The following is a 25,039-nucleotide window of genomic DNA, read 5'->3' on the forward strand; positions in this document are numbered from 1 at the left end:
TTGGCAAAAAAGTCAGAGGAGATTCATGCCACCAACATATTAACATTAATTTTATACAAAACTAAGAAAGTCCATGTAATCAACGCATTTATTTGTGGTCCTGACACAACTAAATACATATATATCACACACTGGAATAATGAACTAAAACAGGTGAATATAGAAAGCAGGATATGAATGTCATGCATTAGTTCTAAGCATGAAGGTGCTAAATGCGATTTAGCTTGAGCATCTTGGTGATAGACATCACTGTAACAACGAGGAGGAGAATGAGGCCAACGAAAGAGGCAATGAGGGCAACACCACCTCGGTTGCAGTATGCTTCGAATTTGTCACATATCTTATCCCACCTTGCATGTGAATTACCATTCCTTCCTAATTCTGCCATGAATGTTGCTGCACCATCTCCAGTTGCTGCTAGAGCCATCGTCATCTTCACCCCAAAAGAATGAAACTAGTCATTTTAATTTATTTATGAAAACAGTGTAAAATTATATTAAAAGAGCCTATTATTCAATTTCAACTGATTGAACCTTTTAAAATAAAAAGCTAGGCTGCTTCCATTACCTCTCTGGATCAGGCCCAAAATTGACTTTATATATGATTAGATAACCACTTAAAGATTTTTATATTTAACATTAGTCGTAAATTCTAATTAAATTCTTAATTTAAATAAAAAGAATTTGTAAAAGTGAAGGTGACTCAAAAATTAAGGATCATTCAGTACCACGTCTAATATTGCAATCAGTCCAAGACGAAGTTCTTTGTAATCATATTGTGGTCCTAATATCTCCACTCCTATCACCACCATGTTATAGAAACTGGCAATTGCATTGACTATCACGAAGAATCTGCCTCACCATAAATAACACAATATAAGAAAGTCAATAATATAGTATAATAAATATAGCAATGTTAAAAAAGTGTAAACGAAAACAAAAAGGAGAATTAGACATGGTTTGTAGAACTAACATAAAAGCTGGAGTGTGCTGAAGCATTGCAGTAAGAGTGATTGTTACTGGGTTAGTGCCAATGGTGGCAACTACCATGCTTTTGGTTTGTTTGTTGAATGCCATAACAAGCGTAGCAGATGCTGTGGCCAAAAATGCGACCACCCTAAGGGACAAATTAACCCAATCCTTCTTGGGCTTGGGATCAGGAACAACACTGAAAGCAAGTTCTAGTTTGTCTCCATTTTCTGAGGCCATTGTGCAAGTATTTACCAGTTAATTACCGTAGTCAGAAAATGATTGGAGATGATGCAAATGGTCTAAGGAGAGGGATGAGTTATTATAGATAGGATAAAGCAAAATTGATCAACCATATCATTTGTTAAGTCTAAGAAGCCAAATATGGGTTCTGTCTGTAAATTCTTAAGGTTGTCGAACCAACTTACATTCAGTTGTTGTTAATTGGTGAGAAATATGTGAGTAGCTGCAACTCCAAAATTTCAATTTAACTATTAATTGTTTATTTTTAAAAAATAAAATAAAGTAGTGTTTCATATATACCATACACACACCCGTACGTGTATGAAGTTAAACACAACAATAATAATTTATAATTATTATAAAAAAATAATCTCATTTAATGTTTTTTTTTATTTTTATCTCAATTATTAGAAACTACTGTACTATTTTATTTTAACTTCCACTAAAAACTATACATAAAGTTAACTTTCAAGTTCATGACACAAAATGCCTATTTTGTAATAATAATAATAATAATGATAATAATAATAATAATAATAATAATAATCGATAAGCATGTAACATGAATAAATTGACATATTGCTACAGGTTCAAACTTTATATTAACTTTGCCTAATTTAACTTTGACATTGAATAAATGAAGATGTGCGTGGGGTGGGTGTGTTATTAATTATTATTATTATTATTATACCGGTTTCTCTAAATGAGCAAGTCACTTTATTGGAGGGTAAGATAAACAATTTTAACGGTGTGTTTTATTTTTTATTTTTGTTTTTGAAATCACGGTGTGTTTTATTTTACGATTTGAACTCTCTGGATTTCTTCCCATGTCTCATTCTCTCCACAATGTAAGAATTATTTTTATGTTTAATATTTTTATCTACACTACGTTGAAGATATTTTCCTAAAATCTTATTAAATTTAACTAAGAGGCAGAATATTTTGATATAAATAAAATTAATTGATATTTATTTTATTACTAGATCAATATATTAATTGAATATACAAAAATTTCAATAAAGGAATAAAAAATTACCATGAATAAAAAAAGTTTCATAAATAATTATTACCATTTTACTATACTTGTTTATAGTTTTTTTTTCTTTTCTTTTTTTATGTAAGAGACTATGATATCACCAGCTCACTGATTAGATATTAATTTCTCTTACGAACATAATTATTGATATCTTAATAAAATTTGCACACAAAAAGAATTAAATACCAGGGTATTTGTGATAAGGCAATTGAGTTACATCCCTTAAAAATTAAAGCTTAATCACAAGTTCCCTTTTTTAAGTAGCTTAGGTCCATCAGTATGTCACGGCTTAACTTTTTAAGCAGTAATGATACATATATACGTTAGGCATTTAAGAGATTATAAAAATGTGTGGCTGCAACTAATAAGTAAAATGTACAGTTAAGTAAAGAAGATAAATAATCAAATTCTGGGATTCTGATTTTGAGGATATCAATTTGTTTAGATTTTATTTGAGATCAATATGTTGTAAGATAGATTAAACGAACTGTCATCTTATTTATTGAGAATAAAATATTAAAATTATAATTGATTATATAAAATATTGATAATGGTTTTGTAACTCAAAAACTCAAAAAAAATTAGAAGATTAATGTAAAAATTAATGATTAATATTAGATTAAGTAAAAGTTTTGCCTTTTTAGGCCCTAAAATTTCTAAACACGGTCCTGTTGAATACGATTTTTTTTTAAATATATTGTTTATCATATGTGAACCAAACATATGTTTATATTATTGTGTCAACCTCGGGGCTTATGTTTGTTTATATATTTTTTTATTATGAGGATAATGCCTGTTTATACTTTAGAATTTAGATACCACCGTAAACAAGATAAAAAAAAAAAAAAAAAAACTACTGTAAATGTGAGTTTTAAAATTTCAACACAATTTTTGAGAATATTATTTTTTAACTTAACGCTATTGACAACGAAGGAGCATTTTAAACAAATGCATCATCTCCACTGAATTACTCGTCGTATAAAAAAAAAAAACACTTTATTCTTAACAAATTCAACAAATTTTATTATTATTATTATTTTCTCCATCATCATCATTAAACAAATATATCAACAAATTCAACGCGGTTTACGACTTGGCTTAGATTGATTTTGAAGTTAAGATTTATTCCATTTGATCATTTAGAAAAAAACATATACTACAAAGAAAAGTCACATTTAATTATTCAAATATAATATTTCATAATTTTGATTAAATAATTTTTTCAAGGGAGAATTCTTCATTTTTTTAATCAATAAACTAACGAAATTTCATAAGATTAGAATTTTTAACCGGTATGTAAATTTAAATTCCTCTATTAGTTAATTTTTCATTTAAGGAAAAATACTTATTACATAAAAATTATATATATAATAAATATAAAAAACTTGTTCAGATACTAAATTTCATCACAAACCATAACTTGATATAAATTAAAAATTACAAGTTAAAACAACTTCCCAGTCAAAACAAAGTTAAAACAAATTCAAGTTTATTTTAAGGTAGAATAAGAAACTAATACAAGTTTACTATATTTATGGTTTTGTTTAATTTATTTATATTTTGAACATCAAAACAAAACAAAAAATTGAACTTAATTTTGTTCATTTTTTTCAACACACGATTTTAAAGATTTTTTTGATTTTTTAAGACCAGTCTGCTAATTTCGAACAGTTTGAAAAATTAAATTTTTGAATACTCTAAATGTTTATCATTCTATAATAAACAACAAGGTTTGTGAATTGTGATAAGACTAAAAATAATGGCGACTTCGTATTGCTGTCAAGGGTCATTTTGCATTTGCGTTACGAACAAGTAAAATATATATATATTTTATGATTTTCAGTTTACATCTTGAAGCTACTTATTAATCAATATATCCTTATTACATGAATATCGTTAGGATACGTATTAAGAAAGTAAAAAATAATTTTCAAAAAAAGTAATAAATAAAATATTGGAAATTATGTAAAACTGCACTAAAATCATGATAAAATTACATCGGTAATGTTTTTTTAATAAAACCTTTTTACTAATCATTTGTCTTATTTTATTTGAAGTTTTACAATTTTACTAAAGATTTGTACGTAATTATTCTTTTAACATTTACTACTATTCCTTTCTTTTTCTTTTTTCCCCTTTTATTTTGATTTATGTATGGATTATGTTCTTTTATTTCTTTTGACAATATGCTATTGTCATTTCCGTATGCCTATATATCATTCACATGAAGTATTGATGCTAAAATATAAAAAAATATTTTCATAAATTTAACCATAACTTTATTAATTTAAATTATAACATAATATTGTTTTTATAATATACTTTACATAATTCTGTAAGTATAATTATAATTATCACAGATAATTATACTAAAAATAATTGTACATCCCAATTTATTAGTACATGTTGTGGAAAAAATAACAACACCTTAACTTTATGAGGTAGTTTTGTACTTTTGTTTTCATTAATGTAATGAAAAATAAAATAATAACACTGAATTCAATTTCAATTTTCAACCGATTAGTTTTTAATATTTATTTTACCATAAAATAAAATAAAGCGATCAATGTTTTATACTTTTATGATGATTTAAAAATGAATAAAAAAAGAAACGTAGATTAATAGTCGCTGAAGAAATTTCCGAAAGTGTGTGTGGGATGAGAAGATGATGAGGAAACATTGGTAGAAGAAATTGGAGAGAGAGAGAGAGAGAGAGGGTTGGATTGGTTTTCTTCTTCCTCTTCCTAAAGAGAATCTAATCTCAATCCTCATTACACACATATCTACAGATTTCTTCATTCCTCTCTCAATCTTTTCTGTTTTCTTTTCCCCTCTTTGACATCCTCGTTTTCGCCGAAACAAAAACAACTAAGATTTTGTTTTTTGTTGTATTTTTCTTCCTGTTGTTATTTGACTCGGTTGTCTGAATCAGTTGTTGCAGCAGGGTCGGGAGCCACAGGTATTGTCAGATCCTTTGTTATTTCTATTATTTTATTTGTTTTGATTTTCTGTTTGGGTTTTTTTTGGGTGTGTTTTGTTTGGTTATGGAACATATGTGTCTGGTTTTGGTTTTGGAGCATATTTTATTGAACATGTTGATTCTCGAATGTTGGGGTTGGTCATATTTGTCTGCGCATCAGGTGCTACATGTTTTTGATTTGGATCAGGCATTCTGCTGTTGTGCTTGCAAAACAAATTAGTGGGAATTTTGGTTCAATTGGTTATTGATTAAAGTGAACGGTCTTTAACTTTGCAGCTATGCAGAGCCAAGTTGTGTGCAATGGTTGTAGGAGCCTTCTGCTTTACCCAAGAGGAGCAACCAATGTCTGTTGTGCATTGTGCAACACAATTACCTCTGTTCCTCCACCTGGTAAGCTCATTGGCTGTTTCTGTTGTTGAAATTTTAAGATTTGAGAAACTTACGGTGTGTGTCCCATCTTTATCTATTTAGTAGTATATGCAAATTATTCAATTTGGAACAAATGTGGGAGACTAAGCTAAAAAAATATCATGTTGCCTGCTGGATTTAATATTTACATGTAGTCAGACTCCATTTTGATGTTTATTCTGAGGACCTTTGCCATAATAATGGCCCTGCAGGGATGGAAATGTCTCAACTTTATTGTGGAGGTTGTAGGACATTGCTAATGTACACACGTGGAGCTACAAGTGTGAGATGTTCCTGCTGTCACACTGTAAACCTTGTTCCACCAGGTACTACATGTTAGTATGTTGCCTGACATGTTAATTTGCTTGTTAATATAAATCTTCTATTTTATAATTGTGGTGATGTTTTGTTGGATTACTTGGTGGTTGAATATGGTTAAAAATGAATGGTGTTGCCAAATTTTTGTTTTTTGTTTTATTTCATGTGTATCCTTTGGGATGCTTCTGGCCTGCTACTTAAGAAGATTGCTACCAACTTGACTATTAGAAAGAAGATTTATCTTTTTGAGGGAGGTCATGACCATTTAACCTCAATTCAGTCTTCCTCATCTATTATCCCTATTTACTATCTCTTTGTTCAAATTCCTATAGAGTGGAAGATAAGATTGAAAAATTATGTGAAATTCCTTTCACGTGGGATTGGAGATTGTAATAGGGTCATCTGGCTATTTGTGAGTTTGTTGTAAGGCTAGAAAAGAATGAGATCTTAGTTTTGGTGGTTTAGTTTCTAAGAACATTACTCTAGTGGCAAAATGGTTATGGTGGTTTCCCTTGGAACTTATCTATCTGTGGTACTGGATGATTTGTAGCATCTACTGTATTCACAGCAATGGCCGGGGTTTGGGCAAACATTATGGTGGCTTCCCTTTGAACTCATTCATGAGTTTTCAAGTCATAGTCTTACACCAAAGACATGCTGATGGTTTGGGCAAAAAGAAAATAAAGTCCAGCCCAAAAGTTTTTCATATACTCATACTAACATGACAACTTCTTTACTCTGATCTGAGACCTATTTTCACCCAAACTCAAACCTAATTTCACCTAACACGGGTCCTTTGAACCATCTCCCTTCCTTCCAGAGACTTTGGCTTTGAGATGGAGGGTGACTGAGAGTTCTTTCGAGTATATCATTTAACTATGTTGGCTTTCCCACAATATTTGATCAAGATCCACCATTGTTTGTTGACTTGGGTTCCTGTTATTTCATCTATTCAGAATTCCTTTGTTTTTATCCTGTTTTTTACTGCTGGTGTTGGGTTTTATATTTGCCATCATCTACTTGTTTCTGGGACATTTTTAGATTAAAAATGGCATCTAATGTTGGGTATATACTATATGTAATAGCTGTGATCACAACTCTATTGCTATTTGGAACCTTTTCTTTTTGTGAATTCGTTTTCCAGCAAATCAAATAGAATACAGGTTTGTGTCAGACCCCCCCCCTCTCCCAACACAAAAAAACAGCAGCAGCAGCAGCAGCCACATTAATCAATTCTTCCTTAATGATCAATCAATGAAAATGTTGATTCTTAACATTTGTCCTTGCTGCATTTCTTTTTGCTTACAGCCTGGAGAAGAACAATCTTAATCACAGAGATTAAAAAATGACTGTTAGTATAAATGGGAAACAGTTGTTATAATTTATAGCCAGCTACTTGTTAATCTGTCATTGAGTTTTATTTCTTTGATTAAAGGATATACTTTCATAATCATTTTTTCATTGTCATTCTGGAATTCCAATTCAAATGTTAATAATTTTGAATTGCATATTAGTTACTTGCATTTAGTCCAAATTTAGTGTTAATTCATTCTGTCCATTTTATTGTTGGCGACTATTTGTATTGATAAATGCAGTTCTTTTTACTCTTTATATGCATATAATCGTACTTGCTTATGCTACAAAATGTTGCGGTCAATGTTGCTCTAATTGGTTCTGTTTTCTTATACTCATGTCAGTCCAATGATGAATTCCTTGTTATATTTTAATAATCTATGCTTATTATTCAATTAATTGTTTACTGACTATCTGTTGATGGGCTTTGGTTCTGCATTGTAAAGCATCTAATCAAGTGGCTCATGTCCATTGTGGGAACTGCCGGACAACACTCATGTATCCTTATGGAGCTCCCTCAGTCAAATGTGCTCTTTGTCACTTTATTACTAATGTCAGTGTAAGCTTTTATTGATAGAACTATGTGATCATTGGCTTTTTAGGCTAAAAATTTGTTAGGGTCAGTGTATGTTGTGTGTAGGTATTTATATTTGACCTGTGTTTTCTAATAGGAAAGGCTTTCATATATAGATAATTTATATTTATATTTATATTTGGCTATTCTGGTATTAGTCTTATTATTACCATCTGTGTCCTGTTTATTCTTCACAAGCATGACCATTTGAGTAATCTCATGCTGGCTATCAGAGATTGGGATCCAGTCTAAAGATTGGAACCTATAACGTGTCTTATATGCCCTACCTCTTGGCTAACTTACTAGGATCTCATTCAACATTGGATGCATCTGTAAAGGGTTATGAATTTATGATATACTGAATATTAATTGAGATTGTCATTAACTTCTTTTTCTTGTGAATATGATATGTGTGTATCTATTTTGTATGTTTAATTTTTCAGAGTTGATTTTTATACCTTTTCCTCTCTTTTGCTCCTCTTTCCTGTCTTCTAGACAAACAATGGAAGGCTTCCAATCCCTGTTCATAGACCCAATGGGACAAACAATGCTGGAACATTACCTTCTACATCAACAGTATGTTTTATTTTTATTTTTTATTTTGTAATTATTCATAGTAAGGATGTATTGGCAGTTTTCTGTTCTGATTATATCATCTTATTTCATTACCTGCAGTCAATGCCCCAATCTCAAAGTCAAACGGTAGTGGTAGAAAATCCAATGTCTGTTGATTCAAGTGGGAAATTGGTAATACTTATTGCTTTTCATTTTTAGTTCAGACTTGTATTTTCTTTGTGCATATATATGAGTCCCCATTGCTTCTGAGCATAGCAAGTTTTCCTTAAAATAAATGTGACATGTTACAGGTGAGCAATGTTGTTGTTGGCGTTACAACGGATAAGAAATAACATCATCACATATAAAAGGTACAGTTCACGTCATGACGCATCACCACAGTTGCTGTCACAGGAAGATATTGTTTGTGTATATGAATATATATATGATATTGCAGCCTGCAATGGTTTAATTGAAATCAATATTTTTCCAATATAAGAGTTGGACGAATATCATGTATGTATGAATGTATATGAGGCGGACAAGTCGTGAAAAGGCCATAAAACCTGTTTTGTGTGATTGCCAGAGCCTACTTTGTTTTTTGCTTGGTACCCATACCCAAGTCAATTGGTTCATTCGGATAAAATATGTTGACTTCCAAGTCCTAGACTAGTAAATGCTACTATTTCTTTCATGGCTTGTGAAGCTTGTGCTTTTCTTGGTGATCTGTTAGTTACATCTGTTGTAATATTTGATCTTGTGCAAGCATTGCTTCATAAAATGACTGATATGATAAATTTTTACCAGTCATTTGAAAATTTTGGATAAGACACAGGCTGCTTTAGAAGTTTGATATATACCAATTATCTCATGTTACTTTTAGGTAAAAAAATAAAATAAGCTGTTGAAAAACATTTCCAGGAAAATGTTGGACATTTGCCATTATTTGTGCTCAAATCCTACCTGTTGGCTGACAATTCTTTTTGAAAAATATTTTTTAATTATCCAAAAATAGAAAATCAAATAATATGAATTTCAGGATACTCCCTTGTATAATTAATCAATTTTAGAAAGTTCCGCACTGGAAGGGGATGAAACTACTCAAGAACTTTAAGGAGAAATCATTTTGTAGAAACACGTCAATGGTATTTCATAGATCGTGGTTTTTCTTTGAAATTGTGTTTCAATCATCACATGCTAAATCAATAACGGATATATATATATATATATATATATATATATATATATATATATTTTAAAGAGAATAACGGATAGTTGTGCTAATCATGTTAGAAATGTGACCAAATCTTTAAGATTTTATACTTGTTAACCGTTAATTTGTATTTTTATGAAATGTTAGGGTATCAAGCGCATCGTTGCTTGTGTCGTTGAATATCTAAGATAACTTTGTGGCTCTTTGTCCCCGTTATTTTTTTTTTTTGTTCTTGCCCCTGTTATTGCTTATTACATAAAATTAAAATATACTGTTCGTTAAGAGAAATTATTTTTTAGGATTAATTACATTTAACCCTCTTATAATTTCTCATTTAACTTTTTTTACATCATCAAAAATTTCCTGAAGCTTGGTTTAAAACAAAACCATCAAATTTCATTAACTGTGCTTAATTAACTAATTGTAGCCTTCCCCTAAAAAAACTTTTTTTTGGGTGAATAAAAAAAAGTTTGTAGCCTTATTAGTAAGTAACGGTTTAAGCCATAGTTGTGATATCTTTCATTTAAATATCTTTTTTTTCACATTTTAGGGGTTGGAGAGCAAAAAATGGAAGAAAAAAAAACTTCTTTTTTATCTTTTTCCTTTTTCTACAATCAAAGATGGTCCGTACTCAGGCTCATTTTATTCCCATAAATATTGAATAACAATGATTTATTTGAATTGAATGTATTTTATTCAAAATAATACTTATAATTTAAACTCAATCAAACATAAATAAGAGATACAGGTTAATTATTAATTATTTTTTTTATGAGATGATGCTCAAGTAGCACTTTTGTGCTCTCAAATTTAGGCTCAAGTAGCACAAGGATCCATTAAACAGAAAACAGATCTTCCAAAAATGTAGAGTTTAGATATCAAATACAGTTAAGTATACCTTTACTGACTATATAGTCCAACAATGTTAGATATCACCTTAAAAAATATATTAGATATAAAAGTCTAAGCAAATGTATGATAGTTTTTATTTTGCTCTCCAAATGTGTAGTTTAGATAAAGATAAATGGGTGCTTTCTAATTATGAACGTGAAAGAAATAAATCAGCAGAGTATCATAACATTTGAAGGAAAAACAATTTCAAATTTGGATATTATATGAGATAATAAGGAAAATGTTAAGTTACCAGGCACCTGCCTTATTGACGTAGCTGTCTTTAAGATTTATTTATATACAGAAAATTAATTTTAACTTAAATTATTGGATGATAACTTTTAATATATTATTTAAATTAATTCATTAGTAACATTATGCAATCTAAAAATAAATTATTGTTATAGAGTATTTAATAAGCATTATCACTTATTTAAAATAATGTAGGGAAACTTTATTTTATATTTATTTTAAACAAAATTGAATACAAGAGTTCAGCATTTCCGCATAAATTGAAGTTTTCTAACAGACCGCAACACAGGCACTCCCTCCCACTACTCCAAAAGTGATGATGTTTGGTGACAATTTCACTTAAATAATGAGATACTCACAAAAAAAAAAGAGTAAATTAAATGAGATATTGTATGATTTTAATAATTAGTACTTCTATCAATCTTAATATAGTAATTGATTTGTATTATTCAAAATTACAAACCTATTATATATTCAGTGAAATAATTACAACTTTTTTAATTTAACCAAGTAAGTGGTTTCAAAAATTATTTATTAAATTATTTTAACTTTTGTCATTAAGGGTGATTATAATCGATTTAGAACAATTACTTTTTATATGAGACGTAGTTATAACTAAGGTAGAAAAATAACTTTTTTTATTGATTAAGATTATAACTGATATACAAAATTATTTTTTTACATCAATTATAATTATAATTATAATGTGAAAAGTCAAAATCACCATCCATGGTTGAAATTTTTTGAAGCCACGCCTTAGTATATTGTTTTACGAAATCAATAATTTTGAACTAAAAAAAGTCAAAAACATTCGCCTAAACAAGTCAAATACGCGAACTAAGTTACTTACAAAATAATTTTAGCATGAATTAGGCAAAAGCACCAAACACAAAATAAATAGTAAATAAAAATTAGCAGAAGCACCTAACTTGTTTTGAACTTAAATCACTGACTCGTGTCGTTCGTGCATTCATTTTGCATATCATAATAGAGTTTTATTTTGACCGTTCTGATGTGTGTTGGGAATAAGGAGGAAAAGATACTTTTTTTAAGGGTATTACTATAATTATGCCACGAGTCTTGTGTTGTTGTGCATTTAGTATTGTCCAGAAAAGAGATAAATAGAACACAACAACAAAAATATTATTTATAAAAATAAATCCGTTCAGAGTAATTTTATATTGAAAGAGAAAAGCTTTTTTTTTTAATATCTGTGAAGGAAAAACTGAATACGTGATTTTACTAGTGCTTCTTCCCTTCTATTTGACAGCAAGCAACACACACTATATATAGGAAAAGTTTAGGAGGAGTGCTGCTCACAGAACAACCCCAACGTGTAGCAACAAATTACTAACAAACTTAATAAAATCTTCAACGTGCAAAACCGATAGAAAATCTAAAGAATCGCTCAAACACAATTTTTAAAAGATATGGGATATCTGATTGAGAAAAAAAAAATTACTTTAAAATTTAAAGTATAAGAAAATATTTTCCAACAGCCTTCTATAAGGTTAAGTGAGAGAACTAAGCTCAGCTTTTTAAAGGCGTTTCCCTGCCTTTTTACATCGTTTTTTTTTAACATACCCCAAAATGCTAGCTAACTCAGGTTGGCACTAGAACCCGAAATCCAAGGAAAGGTAAACAAACGAACGAATGGCATTTGAAGTTAAGTAGAACCCTGATTTTAGCCATGCTTTACAATCATTTTTTACAATAATAATAAAAGGTAAATGAGAGAAAAAAGTCACTAAGCTTGACAAAATATACTAGAAAAAAATACAAAATATTTGATCTCCATAAATGAGAAGAAAATTATTACATAAATTACTAACGAGATAAATGCTATAACGTGTGCATAAGATTCATATGTAATAATTCTTATGTGTCAAAATAATAATTATTAAGTAATTAAATAGGGATCGTATTCAAGGATTGAACCGATAAATCTAACAATTTAAATCAAACCAACTAAACCCAATTTCAATATGTTTAATTATTAGATTTATCTTTTTTTCAACCGGAATCAACGATGTCCGGTCAATTGTTTTTTAACTTACTAATATATTTTATACTTTGGTACTTAATTTTTTTCTTTCTATTTTTGTCTTTTTTTTCTTCTTCATTCAATTTAATATTCTTATAATCTTATCTAGTGTTACAAAGTGTCTTAATTTGGTCATATTTATTATGTAATGTTTATTATATTTTAAGTAAAAAAATTAATGAAATATTTATTACGCAACATACACATATAATTTAATTTTATATTTTTTGTATATTAATAATATTAAAAATCGAATGATTACAAAGTCAACACTATCTTTTTTTTTCTTTTTGAAACTATTTATATATGAATTTTTGAAAAGTTCATGAAATTTTCATATAAAATAATTCTGAGTCTTGCTAGCCAGCATTGTTAAGGTATTGGTTACAAATTAATAAATAAAGACATTTCATTAAAAAAAAAACATATTAGAGATACATTACAAATCACACCTAAAAATATATTAATATCCTTTTTAAATAGAGCTTTTTTTAATCTTTTAATTAGTGCTTAAAGACATTAGTTATTTTTTTGTAAATAATTTTATACTAAAATTAGTATAGAGTATCTATTTGAATTTCAAAAAACGATTAATTGTTTCAGGTTTAGCAGCATTTTTTCTTTCACCAAAAAAAAAAAAATCTAAAATAAAGCAGCATCTTTTTCATTCAGAAATATTGGCAGGAAACCCGAATATTCGATACTTGATTCTTTGCCTGTTTTGGCACACATTTGTAAAAAGCCAAGTATACACGTTTGGTTAAAAAACGAAAACTGCCACTGTTTGCCTTGCTGTGCATATTAAATTAGACAAAACTTAAATGCAGTTAATTTAAGCGTTATTTGTGGCGTTTTCTAATTTTAAGTTGTATCTCAATAATGTATACTTTTTAAATCTAAATCTTTATTATGTGAATTATCTATTTGAACTGTAATTTTAATTGAAAAATAATTCAAAGAGCAACCGTGTCTAAGTTTCTTCTTGGTAAATAGGGAGGTATGAAAAAAAATTAATTAAATTTTTAGTGTCTCAACTTTTTTTAATTCTAATTTTTAGTCGTTCAAAAGTTTTTAAATAAACTTTAGTCATCCATTAATTTTCATCAACATTTTTAGTCCTTTAATTCTTTTTCTTCATTTTAGTCCCTCATTTATTTTATTGTTTAAGATTATTCCTTATTTTTTTCATTTCTAGTTTCTCATTTTTTATATATTTTGAATTAAATTTGAGTAATAAAAATAAATCAAAGACTAAAAATATATATAAAAAAAATAAGAGACTAAAAATATTCGCAGAAAATTAACATAGCACTAAAAGTTGTTAAATAAATTTTAGGAGACTAAAAATTAGAATCCGAAGAAGTTGAGTAACTAAAACTTAATTAACCCCCAAAGTCTTCAGAAGCTATCTTCTTAGCCTTATTGAGTCTTGTAGGTAGGTAATAGTAACATAACACTAACAAGAAGTAAGAATAAGAGGAGTGTCACGTGCACAAAACACTTAGAATGGTGCTTTAATTTCTTGGTGGCCTTTGTGAAAAATCTCAGGAGCTGAGGTAGAAACGGATTCTTAGTTGCCCTGTGCCTGCTGAACCTCCTCTTTCTTGGACTGATCATGTCTTCTCACTCTGATGCACCCACCAAGGTAAGTCATGTTTCCAAATGTTGTATGTGGTTATGCATGAGCCTAGCTTGCAGCATCTGTGTGTGTTTGTGAGTACTATTATTTATTCTACAAAAAATGAAAATGTTTAATGAACGCATGCACTTTGGTGGAAATAAATTAGTAAAAATATGAACTTTGGTTGATTTTTCTCCACCACTCATGAAAAGTAATTAACTTTATTTATAGTCAGACATTTCCTTTTATTCTTCTCTGTTATATTGGTTTAATTAGCAGCTCCTTGACATGTATGGATGATTTTTAATGTCCCTACAATTTTTCTTGATTTGTTGATCATGAGCTTTTTTATTTATATTTTTAACATTGTACCCAACATTTCTTTTTCCTCACTTGCTCGCTCGCATCAATCAAAACGTTGATGTGTTAAACTACTCCTCTGCCACTCTTCAAAAAGTTGAAAAGGAAAACAAAAAAACAAAACAAAAAAGTCTCCAAACTCACATAATTAACTTAGAAAACGTAAAGGGAAAAATTCTTCATTTACTAGTGCACAAGCTAGCTTTCATGCAACTCTTATAGTTGTTTATAACATTAATGCGAAACCTCTTCAATAGGTCGAAGATTGCTTATCATCCCCTTATTTTATTGATTCAAGAAAATTCGACTATGATCCCTAAGTTATGGAAACTGTAGCAAAGCTGCACAAAAGTTACTTCAGTCTCCACATCTAAAAAGTTTATGTTTGTTAAAGGGAGATGATGGATAAATAAGACTTGTACTTGTACGTTTGATACTCAAAATTCAAATGTTTTTTTCATTCTTGTGAATGTTAGTAACATAATAAACGGATGTGCAATGAGCTGTTCTTTCTCTTTACCTTATCATTGGTTTAGTTCTAATTTGCACATTATTGGTCTGTGTTCGATGTTCAGTCAAAGTCTTTTGAGTGCCCTCCTGAGCAGAAACCTTTGGCTGTGCTTGAATATCCATTCTCACTTTTCAGCCTCAACCGAACTGAAATGGACAATGAAGGTGATGAGGTTAATTCTGTTGGACAAAGCTCATCATTGGACACAGTTGAAGTTGAAGGATATCAAGTAAGGCCGGAATTGGAGTCCATCGTAAGAAAATTTATCATTAAGCATGGAGACGTTTTTGAGAATTGTACGGTATCGACAATGATATTCCGTTCAATGTTATTGGAGATGATATGCGACATTATCTCAGACTTGCAAGACAAGAATCTTTATGAAATCACAGAAAATAAGCTACACAGAATGATTGGTCTTGCAAATGATATGAAAGATATGAAAGTGAACATTGAGTGGCTTCAATTAAGACTGGAAGAGATACTCGAGGCAAGGCAGATTCTTAATCAGTCTTCCATGCTAAAAGAGAAAAAACATATCAGCAAAAAGATCATTGAAACTGTCAAGAGAGAATTGGAAGAATGCGTTGAAGAAAAAAATGCAGTGGCAGCAAAGTTTCAAATATTATGTGATAAAGAGACTGCTTGCAAGGAGTCACTGGCTAGAGCAGAGGATGAGTATGCTAAGATATCTCAAACTTTCACAGATGCTACATCTAAAGTGAGACAATTCGCTAATTGCTCTTTAGCCAATGGTTTGCTTTAGATTTGCCATTTCTTCTCCAGCTTTTTGCTTTCTCTCATAATTTGCGCATTGAGCTTTATCTTGATGTATCTATACTTCATATGACACTTTCGAGTAGTACTACAATTCTTTTAGACAAGCAAAAGTTTATGTACTTTGGTTCTTGTGTCTGTACTTGGGTTCGGCACCCCTTGTGCCTTGTTTATATATTTTTTCTTTGTTGGCTGATCAAGAAAATACTTCTTACCACTATATATATAAAGCTTTGCAAGTTTCTGTTTGAGGTTTACCAAATTCTGTAGGAAAATGTTTCAATTTGTTGAGTAATGATCAATTCCACAAATTAAAAGGCGTATGTATGGAACACTCTACACTTAATTTAGCATCACAAATAACAAACGTATTCACACGTCCCACAACTTTGTTTTCGACGAATACACACATCAACTAATTAGAATATTATAACCGTAAGATATTATTTGCAGAAGCCTATTGTCTAGTTACAACAACCTTTTTACACTTCAATCATTTGAAACTGCTGTAAGAGATACTTCCCCTTTTGCTCCTTCTTCCACCTTATTCCACTGCTTGTCAACATCCACAGAACTTTTCTTGCTCTCGAACACTTTTGCCGTGTCATAAGAAGCATGTAACCCCAATAGCACATAGTATACCAAGAGAAACCCTGTCCAGACCCCAAACCTGATAAATGAATCTTTATCAATAGAGCCAAGAAGGAATATGTTAATAGCAATAGATAAAGAAGGTAGCCATGGAACCAAAGGCACCCCCCAAAGTTTCGGTTGCTTTGCCTGTGGAACAAAAAGCCAAAGACCCCCAGTCCCTAAAATCCACAACGGCACAGAAACTGCATACCCAACCCAACCATCACTGCTTGCCCAGTATGCAGAAATAGCACATGAAGACCCCAAAATCAGCATAAGGCACACAATGAGCTTCACTTGGTTCTCTTTTGTGGTTAACCCACTTGAATAATAGCGCCGCACTAGAAGCGCTAAAGCCACAAGCATAAAGATGAAAAGAGTAGAAATTGACAAAAGGTTGGAGAGAATTCGAAGATCAGTGAAGAAAGCAATCACAGCTGTAGCTGCAAGCATTGAGATTGTGGCATTCATGGGTGTCCCAGTTCTCTCATCAACATGAGCAAACCATGGGGGCATCATGTGGGTACGTGCAATGTGGGTTAGGTAACGAGCTTGACCCACTGCACTCACCAATAACACAGTGGTCATTCCCTTCAAAGCCCCAAATGCAACAATGTACTTAGCCCAATCCATTCCCACAGCACTAAACGCAACAGAGTAGGGAGCATCCTTGTCAATGTCAGTGTAGTTTTGCATGAGGCATAGTGTCACTGCTAGCAAGCAATATGCCAAGGTGGTAATTACCATTGAGCCCACAAGACCAATGGGAATGTCCCTGGCAGGGTTCTTTGTTTCTTCGGCCATGGTTGAGACAGCATCAAAGCCCACATAAGCGAAGAAAAGAACAGCTGAAGCTTTGAACACACCACGAACTCCAAAAGGAGTAAAGTTGGCGTAGTTTTCGGTGTTGGCCTTGGTGAGGCCTGCGATGATGATGAAGACAATGACAATTAAGTGAAAGATTGTGGCAATGAAGTTGAAGATGGAAGAGCCTTTGGTGCTGTACACTGCAAGGATAGTTATGGCTATGAGGACTCCAATGGCTATAGGGTCAAGATGGCCATAGTTGGGGTTCATGTTGTGGGCTATTATACGAAAGTCATCAGGGTGTTTGCCACAAAGGGTGGCGAAATAAGAGGTCCATGACCGAGCCACAGCAGCGCCGCCTATTACATACTCGAGGAGGATGTTTCCGGCAGCTATGTAGGCCACAAAGTCTCCCAGTTCGACTCTTAAGTACGCAAATGATCCGCCTGACAAAAATGTAAAGGACACAAAATGGTTATTAGTTGTAACGAAAAAGGATTAGTGCGAAATAGTAGCAGTTTTCTTCTCCCATTTTAGAAGAGCCAATAGTATATTGTCTCGTAAAATTTGGAGATACATTACACTTGATGTGTCTAATTCGTTAGAGTAATGTCTTCATTTTAAATACCTCACTGGCACCTTTCATTTTAAACTCTATATATTTTTCTCTCTTTTTTTTTTCTCATGCTTATTAACATTTTTCCATTGGTTAGTTATTATAACAAGCATGCCCATAAAACTGGGTCCTAGAGGATACTGAGGGTACTTTGACTCGTTGTATTTTTCCCAGTTGCATTTTGTCTTGCTTTTCTTTGAACCTAAAATCTTATGCTCTCTACATTTTTTTTAACATCAAAGTATATGTATTAATATAGTAAATAGTCATCTACACTGTACAAGTTGTACAGTGAGGTAGTTACATCAAAACACAACCATTAACCCCTATGGTGGCTTCTAGTTAAATCTTTGACTCCAACGTTTATCAACATTAATGATTGAGTTGGTCGTCTCTTTCATATAGCTTGGGGGACGCTATCTTCTTTGGACTAACACAATTCTACACGTTTGGTGGACTTTATTTTCTCTAAGCTAACACATTGGACTAGTACACTCACCGTAAAATCCATCGAGCTTTGCTCGAGCTTTGGATCATATATATATGTATATATATTATGCTAAAATTGTCATATAGCATAAAATAAGAAAACCAATTATCGTCCCAATTTATTTTATTCACAAAGTATATATGATCCTTTAGTATATGTTGTTTCATTGGTTGTGTGGGTCATGTACTAATAATTATGACTATTGGGGTAAGAAAATTTGTTGGTGCGTGACCTTGAGCTATCACAGAAGAATCCCGCTTAAACCGTACATTACAGAGCAATTTTTTAAGTGAATCAATAATTCAATATGTTATAACTTTTTTTTTAAAAAAAAAGATATAGTAGTAGTATCTTTTTTTTATTTTAAAATTATGATTTTTTAGGAAAAGGAAAAAAAACAATATATACCGATTACCGATTTACATGCAAGTGGTTAGTTTTTTCTTTTCTTTTCTTTTTATCAGCACATGCACTTCGTTACTGAGTTAATTATTTCACCAAAGGTCCACTAACCTAATATTCTACGCAGTTTATAATCGTTGATCCACCAACCCACTGTCTTATAATTATTTCATTTTTTTTATTGAATACTCTTGTAACAGTTGTCAATTAGGATGACGCATCTTAATTTACGTGCAGTATTTTGATACTAAAAATTCAGATAAAGAAATTAATTACTGAGATCGCAAAATATACAAAAACCAAATACAAATAGGTAAAAAAAAGGAAGCAAGAGTGCTAGAGACGGAACCTGCGACGGGAATTTCGACGGCGAACTCGGTGTAGCAGAACACCGAGAACAAGGCGGAGACGCCGGAAACGACGTAGGAGAGCACGACGGCGGGTCCGACCGCCGTCCTTGCCTCGAGGCCAGTGAGGACGAATATGCCGGAGCCAATGACGGCACCGATTCCGAACCACATGAGGTCCCACCAGTTCAGCGTTTTCTTCATCTCGTGGTTGCTACGAGCCTTCATCTCCACCAACTCCGTCTGGTCCTCCGATCGCGTCACCACACGATCCTTCAGCCTCCACGGCGTCTCCAGCACCGCTCGAGCGTAGTTTCCCCAACTCTTGAACGACTCCTCCGGGAAGAAGTCGTTCCGCCTGAACGTGCATCCTCTCCGCCGCACTCCGCCGTCAATCTCACCGTCTCTCCCCATCCTGCGCAATGCAACGTGTCCTGTGAGACGGTGTCATAACAGAAATAAAAAACAAAACGACGCTGCGTTTTAGAAAAAGAGAAACAATTAGTATCAAACCTGTTTCTTAGGTTTTGCTCCTCTCACTTACGTACTGAAGAGTGGTTGTGAATATTCCAAAGTAAGAAGAACCGTAAGGAGAATAATGGATATTTATTTAGAGTGGGGACTTATAATTTTCATGATGAACAATTCCAAAATCGTTGACTAAATTAATAATACTACTATAAATAAATTATTATTATTGAAGGAATGGGACATGAAAAATAATCATGAAGAAAAAATAGTTACGATGTTTGAAAAAACATACAACTAGTAAAGACTTTTAGCTGTCAAGATATGTGCCCACCGTTTTAGGAAAAGATAAAATTCTCTGTTTATTTTTTGTTTTAAAATATTTTTAATGTCTTTAATTTAGTATTTTCTTCATTTTATCTCTTATAATTTTTTATTTATTTTAATCCTTATAAAATATGATTATTTTATTTTTTGTCATTAAATTATTTTAGATAATATTTTTTATTGTTCAAAATATTTTTTTATTATTTAAAGTGTTACCTAAATAAAATAAACACATTTTATAAAGAAACAAAATTCAAAAATAAAAAAAATAAAATTATAAGACCAAAAATATATTTAAACATTTATTCTTCTATAAAATGACGTCTCCATGTGCACAATTAATACACATGCCATGTGCTTAGTCCCTTTTTTTTTTGCAATGTAAATTGTTTTTTCTTTGACTATGAAATAATTAACGAAAAAACAAAGCTGTAAAATATTAACAAAAAAAAAATAAATGTTGACGGAATGAAGTAATTAGTGGGTGGTTGTTTAATGAGAAAAGTGAGCCGGAAACGAAGAAAGAGTCATGTGGAGACACCAAGGAGATATGAAGTCAAAGGACAAAACGAAGTACCTATACCGTTATCATTTGACCTTATAATAATAAATTCAAAATTTTAGTTTAAACTAAAATATCCTTCACTTGATCGACATACATATTATCTTACTTTACAATAAGGTGTAGCCAAGCAATTTTAGTTGATATTTTTTGTTGTTGATAATTAAAGTTAGATAAATAGATAAGAAATCATTTTAAAAATAATATAAATGTATTTTATCAATATCTTTATACATATAGAAAAAACTAATTCCTGTCTTTAAATATAAATAATAGAGTTGAGTTTGGCAAATGGGATAAAGAAAGGAAAAGTGACATATAAATCACATGATTTGCTTAGTTTTATATGGGAGCATTTGTTTTATAAAATCTTGTAACATTTTTTAAATGTGGAAATGAGAATATTATTTTCATATTTATTTGAAGGTAATCGAAAAATATTATTTGATATCTTTAATTTCCAACTAAGTGAGATATTTTAATGTTTATATGATATTGTATTGAATTTTTTCCAAGAGGGTGGGAATGTGAATTCTTGTGTGATGAGAATCATATTCATTAGGTAAAAAATCTAGGCTTAAATATGCTAATAATTCCTAATATATACCGAAATTTGTTTTTGACCCCTAATAATTTTTTTCTGTTTTTAATTCATAATATTTAAATTTTTTTTATTTATGTTCTTATCATTAACCGAGTTTGTTAATTTGTCACATTCACTTACGATGTGTTACATTGGATTAAATGTGACATTTGTATTTTTTTAATTAATTACTTAATGGAACTTTTCTAACGATTAAAAACCACAAAAAAAAAGTTGGAAAACTTGTTTAAAATAAATTAAACTCGATTACAATTTATGATGACTTGTACATGCCAAAAATTGGTTTTCTCTTTTCCAAAACTTCTATGTCATGGTAATCACACAAAAAATTTAGATTCATGCCCATATCAAGCTCATAAAAAAGGAGACAAAGCAATCTTATGCTTGACAACAACCCTCCATTGATGCGTTTGCATTTTGATGGTGAACACCCTGTGTCGCATTCTACACACTGACAAACATAAATGGAGCTTGAACGGGCCCAAACGACGAATGGTTGAGGGTTAGCAGTTTTGGAAGCTTCTAGAAGGTTGATGAAACCAGTGATGTTGTTTGGATGTAGGATTGGGGGTTCTGGGTGGCAAGGTGCACAACGTGGGTGAAGGGGACGACATCGAAGAGCTTGCAAAGGAGAGTAGAGTCGTTAAGGTCGAAGTCCACGGTGAAGACGCCGACACGATTGAGGAGGTGTGACACCCTTTACCCTTACAATTATAACTAACTAATTAAATAAATCATACAAAATTTAATTAAAAAATTATAAACACATAATAATAAAAGAAGGAAAAAAAACATGAAAAATTAATTAATAATTTTTTTCTTTTTAAACACATTTAATTTAATCAATTCAAAAGGATAAAGGTTCACATCCACTTAGTGAAAACATAATAGAATATTATTTTTTTTAATAAAAGATAAGACTATCCCGGCTCAAAACAAGGCCGTCCACTCTAAATAAATAATAAAAAGAAACTAAAGTAGAAAAGTATAACACAATTATATCATTCAGTAAATCATAATCCCTATCACAGACTAAGTCTCTCCATCTCTAGCATGTGACTCATCATATGAAGGCTCACCTGAAACAAAGTGGCAATCAGCCCAAACACAAACACACACCGGGAGTGAGTTATCACATTCGTATATAATAAAACATTAGAGCATGTGAAACATATAATACTTAAAGCTGAATTTATATAAATAACATTACTGCACAAAATCGCACACATTATTCACACCCATTCAAGTTTACACACTCCATAAAATAACATCAACCACAATTGTTAACTCAATGAAATTCAAACACAAGCGTTATGCAACAATTATACTAAGACTTGAGCCTATATGCAATGTGGTACCATGTCAGTGAAAAACAACACTGGGGCGCTTAGGAGTACATGACAAAGCACACCACACAATGGGTATACTCGGTCACTCTCACTAAGTAACATCATAAGGTGACCAGTCAGGGTTACTCTATTTTGCTAGAATGCCCCAACCACATGGGATCAACATGGGCTTAAAGGAGCACTCAAACCGAGTATCTTTACCCCCAAGGCCTAGACTCCGAAGAATCCGTTTGGACCTCACCTTCCTGATCCAGGTCCAACCCCTAAAATATTTTTTTTATTTGCACGCAGACACTGTTTATGAGTTATATCATACCCACGACCTTACTCTTATATTTCAAACATATTTAACAAATTGCACTATAGTTTAACCCTTCAGGATCCTAACTAGGAATCCTACAATTTTCTTTAACACTGCGCATAAAAGTTCTCTCAAGGTACACACTGGTCGGGTTACTGTATAACTCATAACTCACATGACAAGTAATATCACTACAAATATCAATCACACACTCATTCACAACCATGTTTCATGTCTACAGTTTAACATTTCACACTCTAACTAATTACAAAATATACTCAACAATTAGATGACAATGTATCATAATAATAATAACATACAATATTTAACTTCAAGGCTTATAAACAAGTAACTATAAAATACACGTAAAATATATATATAAGTATATTATATTCAAAATGTATAACAAAAATATATATTAACGTAAACGTAAACGTACATATTATATATAACATATAAAAAGTATTAATTATATATTAATATAAAGTAATCACAATAATATCAAATATATTATTAAGTAAATACAAATTATATATAACAATAAAATATATACTCATATTGATTTCTATGAACAACATGTATACCTATATTTTAAATATATTTCAACTAAGTTGCCAACATCAAGAAAATGCCTAATTACAATGTGAATACAACTTTAGTTAATTTCTTTAAATGATTTTAGCCAATTCAATTATCTAACAATCCCTACACCTATGAATTTCATGACAAGAAATCACCCACGTGAAATAAAATATACAGTTTGTAAAAAAAACAGTATCAATATATATGTACACGTATACACTGCGGTGTAAAAATAATTATTTGGACACAATATACATTAGCACAGGAACAAGATTGAAAGGCCAATATGTCTGGTATAAACAAAATCATCACCACACAATTTTTATGCTAATTATAAAGAATTATAATTCCTAAGGTACACACCTAACACAGAAACACATCAATCCTACAACAAACTCGCAACAGAACACATCAATTCTACAACAAACTCGCAACAGAACACCAATTGGTTCATCAAACACACTCAATCCGCGATTAAACATGAAAACATAATTAAATTCATAAACACCCCAAAATAACCCAAAAATTGATCCTCTAGGGATCCCTACACATGTTCATTCTAATCCCCAAGCGTGAGTAACTCATCCCTTACCTCGAGCTAGTCGCTTAAATGTTCTCTGTTAGCAATGGTGGCGTCTTTGGTGCTCTCTAGAGCTCCTCCTCTGATTGCTCTGTTAGGGTTCTTGTGCGTCAGAAAAGAAGAAAGAAACATAATGTGTTTTCCAAAAAGCTGCTCTAGGTTAACATTTGGCTTATATAGTGGGAATTTATGACCTAATAATTTTTATTTTATTTTTTCTTATTTATTTATGTATTAATTTATTAATTTATTATTTTCTTATTTACTTATTAAAGTTACGGGTGTTACAGGAGGCACTGGAAGGTGCACTTGAGAGAGGGGGTGTGGTAGTAACTGAAATTATTGAGGCCAAGGATGTCGTTGCCATAATGCTTGAGGGAGAGGGAGACATGGGAGCCGACAAAGACAGTAAAGTCGATGACGAGGATGGAGAGGTTGGAAAGGGAGGAGCGACGAGCAAACTTGGCAACGCGCTTCTCCTAGTGGGAGTCACCCCAAAAGTTGCAGATGGAGCAACGATAAGGGGAAGCTAAGGGCGATGAGTGTGACAAAATGAAGAGAAACATGTTTGATTGTTGGTTAAACAATTTTTTAATAGTTTGTAGGATTTTTTGATATGCGACTTGAAGTAACATTTTTTAAAAACGTTAGCTTTTAGTTTTTTATATTTTATTTCACTTTTATTTTCAATATATTCATTCATTTTAATGTCACATTTTTTAAATAAATCATAATTTTATTCTTTTTTTTATCATTTTATATTTTTTAGTATTTCAACAGTCAATTTTATAACATTTATAATTTAGTAAACTAATTTTTTAACTTTCAATTAATTTTGTTAAACTTAGCCTTAGTTTGTTTCCTTGT

The 25,039-nt window shown here is 31.1% G+C and overlaps 4 protein-coding genes across 7 annotated transcripts; 2 read left to right on the plus strand and 2 right to left on the minus strand.

The window, feature by feature from the left end:
• Positions 1-1,270, minus strand: LOC114424384 (CASP-like protein 1B1). The gene is made up of 3 exons (XM_028391224.1): positions 973-1,270; positions 728-851; positions 1-433 (listed from the first exon to the last, which is right to left on the minus strand). The coding sequence occupies exons 1-3, from the start codon at positions 1,206-1,208 to the stop codon at positions 209-211; spliced, it is 585 nt and encodes a 194-aa protein (XP_028247025.1). The 5' UTR covers positions 1,209-1,270; the 3' UTR covers positions 1-208.
• Positions 1,271-4,862: 3,592 nt separating this feature from the next.
• LOC114421809 (protein LSD1-like) lies at positions 4,863-9,200 on the plus strand. 2 transcript variants are annotated; one of them, XM_028387887.1, is made up of 7 exons: positions 4,863-5,206; positions 5,504-5,617; positions 5,848-5,961; positions 7,753-7,865; positions 8,376-8,456; positions 8,556-8,627; positions 8,747-9,200. In XM_028387887.1, exons 2-7 carry the CDS (start codon positions 5,506-5,508, stop codon positions 8,786-8,788), a joined length of 534 nt encoding a protein of 177 aa, XP_028243688.1. In that variant the 5' UTR covers positions 4,863-5,206; positions 5,504-5,505; the 3' UTR covers positions 8,789-9,200. The 2 variants fall into 2 exon arrangements, with proteins under 2 accessions (XP_028243688.1, XP_028243689.1); XM_028387888.1 differs by having other exon boundaries at positions 4,866-5,206; positions 7,753-7,859.
• Positions 9,201-14,197: 4,997 nt separating this feature from the next.
• On the plus strand, positions 14,198-16,309 carry LOC114421808. 2 transcript variants are annotated; one of them, XM_028387885.1, is made up of 2 exons: positions 14,198-14,480; positions 15,392-16,309. In XM_028387885.1, the coding sequence occupies exons 1-2, from the start codon at positions 14,451-14,453 to the stop codon at positions 16,091-16,093; spliced, it is 732 nt and encodes a 243-aa protein (XP_028243686.1). In that variant the 5' UTR covers positions 14,198-14,450; the 3' UTR covers positions 16,094-16,309. The 2 variants fall into 2 exon arrangements, with proteins under 2 accessions (XP_028243686.1, XP_028243687.1); XM_028387886.1 differs by having other exon boundaries at positions 15,463-16,309.
• Positions 16,310-16,415: 106 nt separating this feature from the next.
• Positions 16,416-20,027, minus strand: LOC114421807 (cationic amino acid transporter 1-like). 2 transcript variants are annotated; one of them, XM_028387883.1, is made up of 3 exons: positions 19,913-20,027; positions 19,402-19,814; positions 16,416-17,990 (listed from the first exon to the last, which is right to left on the minus strand). In XM_028387883.1, exons 2-3 carry the CDS (start codon positions 19,811-19,813, stop codon positions 16,594-16,596), a joined length of 1,809 nt encoding a protein of 602 aa, XP_028243684.1. In that variant the 5' UTR covers position 19,814; positions 19,913-20,027; the 3' UTR covers positions 16,416-16,593. The 2 variants fall into 2 exon arrangements, with proteins under 2 accessions (XP_028243684.1, XP_028243685.1); XM_028387884.1 differs by having other exon boundaries at positions 19,402-19,833.
• Between the last annotated feature and the right edge of the window lie 5,012 nt (positions 20,028-25,039).

The sequence above is a fragment of the Glycine soja genome, chromosome 8, assembly GCF_004193775.1.
Source record: "Glycine soja cultivar W05 chromosome 8, ASM419377v2, whole genome shotgun sequence".
Lineage (NCBI taxonomy): Eukaryota > Viridiplantae > Streptophyta > Magnoliopsida > Fabales > Fabaceae > Glycine > Glycine soja.

What these genes read in the sequence shown, in the direction of transcription:
- LOC114424384 (XM_028391224.1), bottom strand. Translation starts at nt 1,208, where the DNA reads ATGGCCTCAGAAAATGGAGACAAACTAGAACTTGCTTTCAGTGTTGTT. An exon ending in CAGCACACTCCAGCTTTTAT is followed by an intron (nt 852 to 972) that starts GTTAGTTCTACA and finishes ATGGTGAGGCAG; the next exon opens with ATTCTTCGTGATAGTCAATG. An exon ending in TGATTGCAATATTAGACGTG is followed by an intron (nt 434 to 727) that starts GTACTGAATGAT and finishes TTTGGGGTGAAG; the next exon opens with ATGACGATGGCTCTAGCAGC.
- LOC114421809 (XM_028387887.1), top strand. Translation starts at nt 5,506, where the DNA reads ATGCAGAGCCAAGTTGTGTGCAATGGTTGTAGGAGCCTTCTGCTTTAC. An exon ending in TGTAAACCTTGTTCCACCAG is followed by an intron (nt 5,962 to 7,752) that starts GTACTACATGTT and finishes TGCATTGTAAAG; the next exon opens with CATCTAATCAAGTGGCTCAT. An exon ending in TTGATTCAAGTGGGAAATTG is followed by an intron (nt 8,628 to 8,746) that starts GTAATACTTATT and finishes GACATGTTACAG; the next exon opens with GTGAGCAATGTTGTTGTTGG.
- LOC114421808 (XM_028387885.1), top strand. Translation starts at nt 14,451, where the DNA reads ATGTCTTCTCACTCTGATGCACCCACCAAG. An exon ending in ACTCTGATGCACCCACCAAG is followed by an intron (nt 14,481 to 15,391) that starts GTAAGTCATGTT and finishes TTCGATGTTCAG; the next exon opens with TCAAAGTCTTTTGAGTGCCC.
- LOC114421807 (XM_028387883.1), bottom strand. Translation starts at nt 19,813, where the DNA reads ATGGGGAGAGACGGTGAGATTGACGGCGGAGTGCGGCGGAGAGGATGC. An exon ending in CGTCGAAATTCCCGTCGCAG is followed by an intron (nt 17,991 to 19,401) that starts GTTCCGTCTCTA and finishes CATTTTTGTCAG; the next exon opens with GCGGATCATTTGCGTACTTA.